Raw genomic sequence first — 1,449 nt, forward strand, 5'->3', positions numbered from 1 at the left:
CCGCCTGCTCCTCCTCCTCCTCCTCCTCCTCCTCCTACTCCTCCACCTTGTCGTTTGCTCCTGTCCTCCTGTCCAATTGACAACATTACGCGTTACCGCTAATTGTTCTGAATTCGTGAAAACTTAATTCCCGCAGGAAACTGGGAATGTAGGAATCCAGGGAACAGGAAAATGATTCTTGGCAACATGAGAGGAACGCAATTATACATACGAGAGTCGGACTCACCTGTACGCGTTTGTAATCGTCCTGACGTCTAGCCACTTCCGAGTACTTCGGAGGCGGTTCGGACCTCGGCGGCGTCTCCTGATACTTGGGCGGTCTGTCGAATTGTCTGTACTTGGGTGGATCGATGTAAGGATTGTTCTGATGCCTGTAATAATTTGGCAGTTGACATTCCGTTAGGTCAGACTGCGATCTATTCAGCTGATAGTTCGGCGGCGCGCTCGTCTTCTGTTCCTGATGGCCCTGCTTCGCGTGCTTCGGAGGGATCGCTTTTTCCTGGACGGTGTGCGACTTGTCCCGTTTGTCGCTTCTGTCCTTGCAGCTCTCGAACTTGCCGTCTTTCGCCTTTTCTTGCGTCGCGGGCCCATCGATCTCGTAGAAGGTCAGTTCTTTTTTGCCCTGGCCCTTCTCCACCGCGGAACGATGAGCCTTCGAATGATGTTGAACGTTCTCCGCTCTGACGGGCGGATCGATCTGATAGAAAGTTAATTCTCGCGAATCTTGCGACTTGGATCGTGTCTCGTGGGTCGAATGATGCTGTCTCTCGGGCTGCGAGTGACTCCGCAAGTACCTCTGATCGATTTTCCCGACACCGTCCTGATGCCTCGACGATAATCTCGCGAACCTCTCGTTCAGCCCCAGTCTGACCGAGTTGCGACCGTACTCCAGATACTCGTCGCCGTACTTGAACACTTGCCGCGGCTTATATTTCTCCTCGAACTGCGAGTAGTTGTAAGTGTTGAAGCCCACCTGATTAAAATTTCTGCTGAGATTGGACGAATCGTAATCGGTCGACGTGACAGCTTCCATGTTTATCTGAAACGAAAGAGCCGAGAAATGAACGTTACTCTGACTCTGAATGAACGTAGGGTAAAAGAGGAGTCGCGACGCGGAAGGCCGAAAACGGCAGGAAGATCCAGAAGGGCTACGCTTCGAGTCGGGAGGAGAAAACGATTCAAGGGCGCTCGACGAAGCAAAGGAATAAGAAGAAGGACTCGGGGCAGGCCGGAGACCATAAATCGGGGAACGTCTTACTCCTAAATGCCCGGAGTATTTACCGTGAAACAAAAAACCACGGTGCGATAAATAAAATCTGACACCGAGGGGGCGTGTCTTCGCGTCTCTGTCTACCTCTGTTTCGCGGATAAAGCGCCGCTGCTTCTTCTTCCTCTTCTGCTTCTTTCTGCGGTTCTTTCGCTCGGCCCCGAGAAAAGCGGTCCGAGCGA

The 1,449-nt window shown here is 52.3% G+C and overlaps 1 protein-coding gene across 1 annotated transcript in view; it reads right to left on the reverse strand.

Annotated features, from left to right (window-relative positions):
• Positions 1-1,449, reverse strand: part of LOC100745168 — a 270,561-nt gene that overhangs the window by 175,604 nt on the left and 93,508 nt on the right. The window contains exons 4-5 of the mRNA XM_024366882.2: positions 227-1,039; positions 1-68 (exon numbers count right to left, since the gene is read on the reverse strand). Of these exons, the coding sequence (XP_024222650.1) occupies positions 1-68; positions 227-1,039 (881 nt within the window). The remainder of the gene's footprint in view (positions 69-226; positions 1,040-1,449) is intronic.

Source organism: Bombus impatiens, unplaced genomic scaffold, assembly GCF_000188095.3.
Source record: "Bombus impatiens unplaced genomic scaffold, BIMP_2.2 scf_0248, whole genome shotgun sequence".
Taxonomy (NCBI): domain Eukaryota; kingdom Metazoa; phylum Arthropoda; class Insecta; order Hymenoptera; family Apidae; genus Bombus; species Bombus impatiens.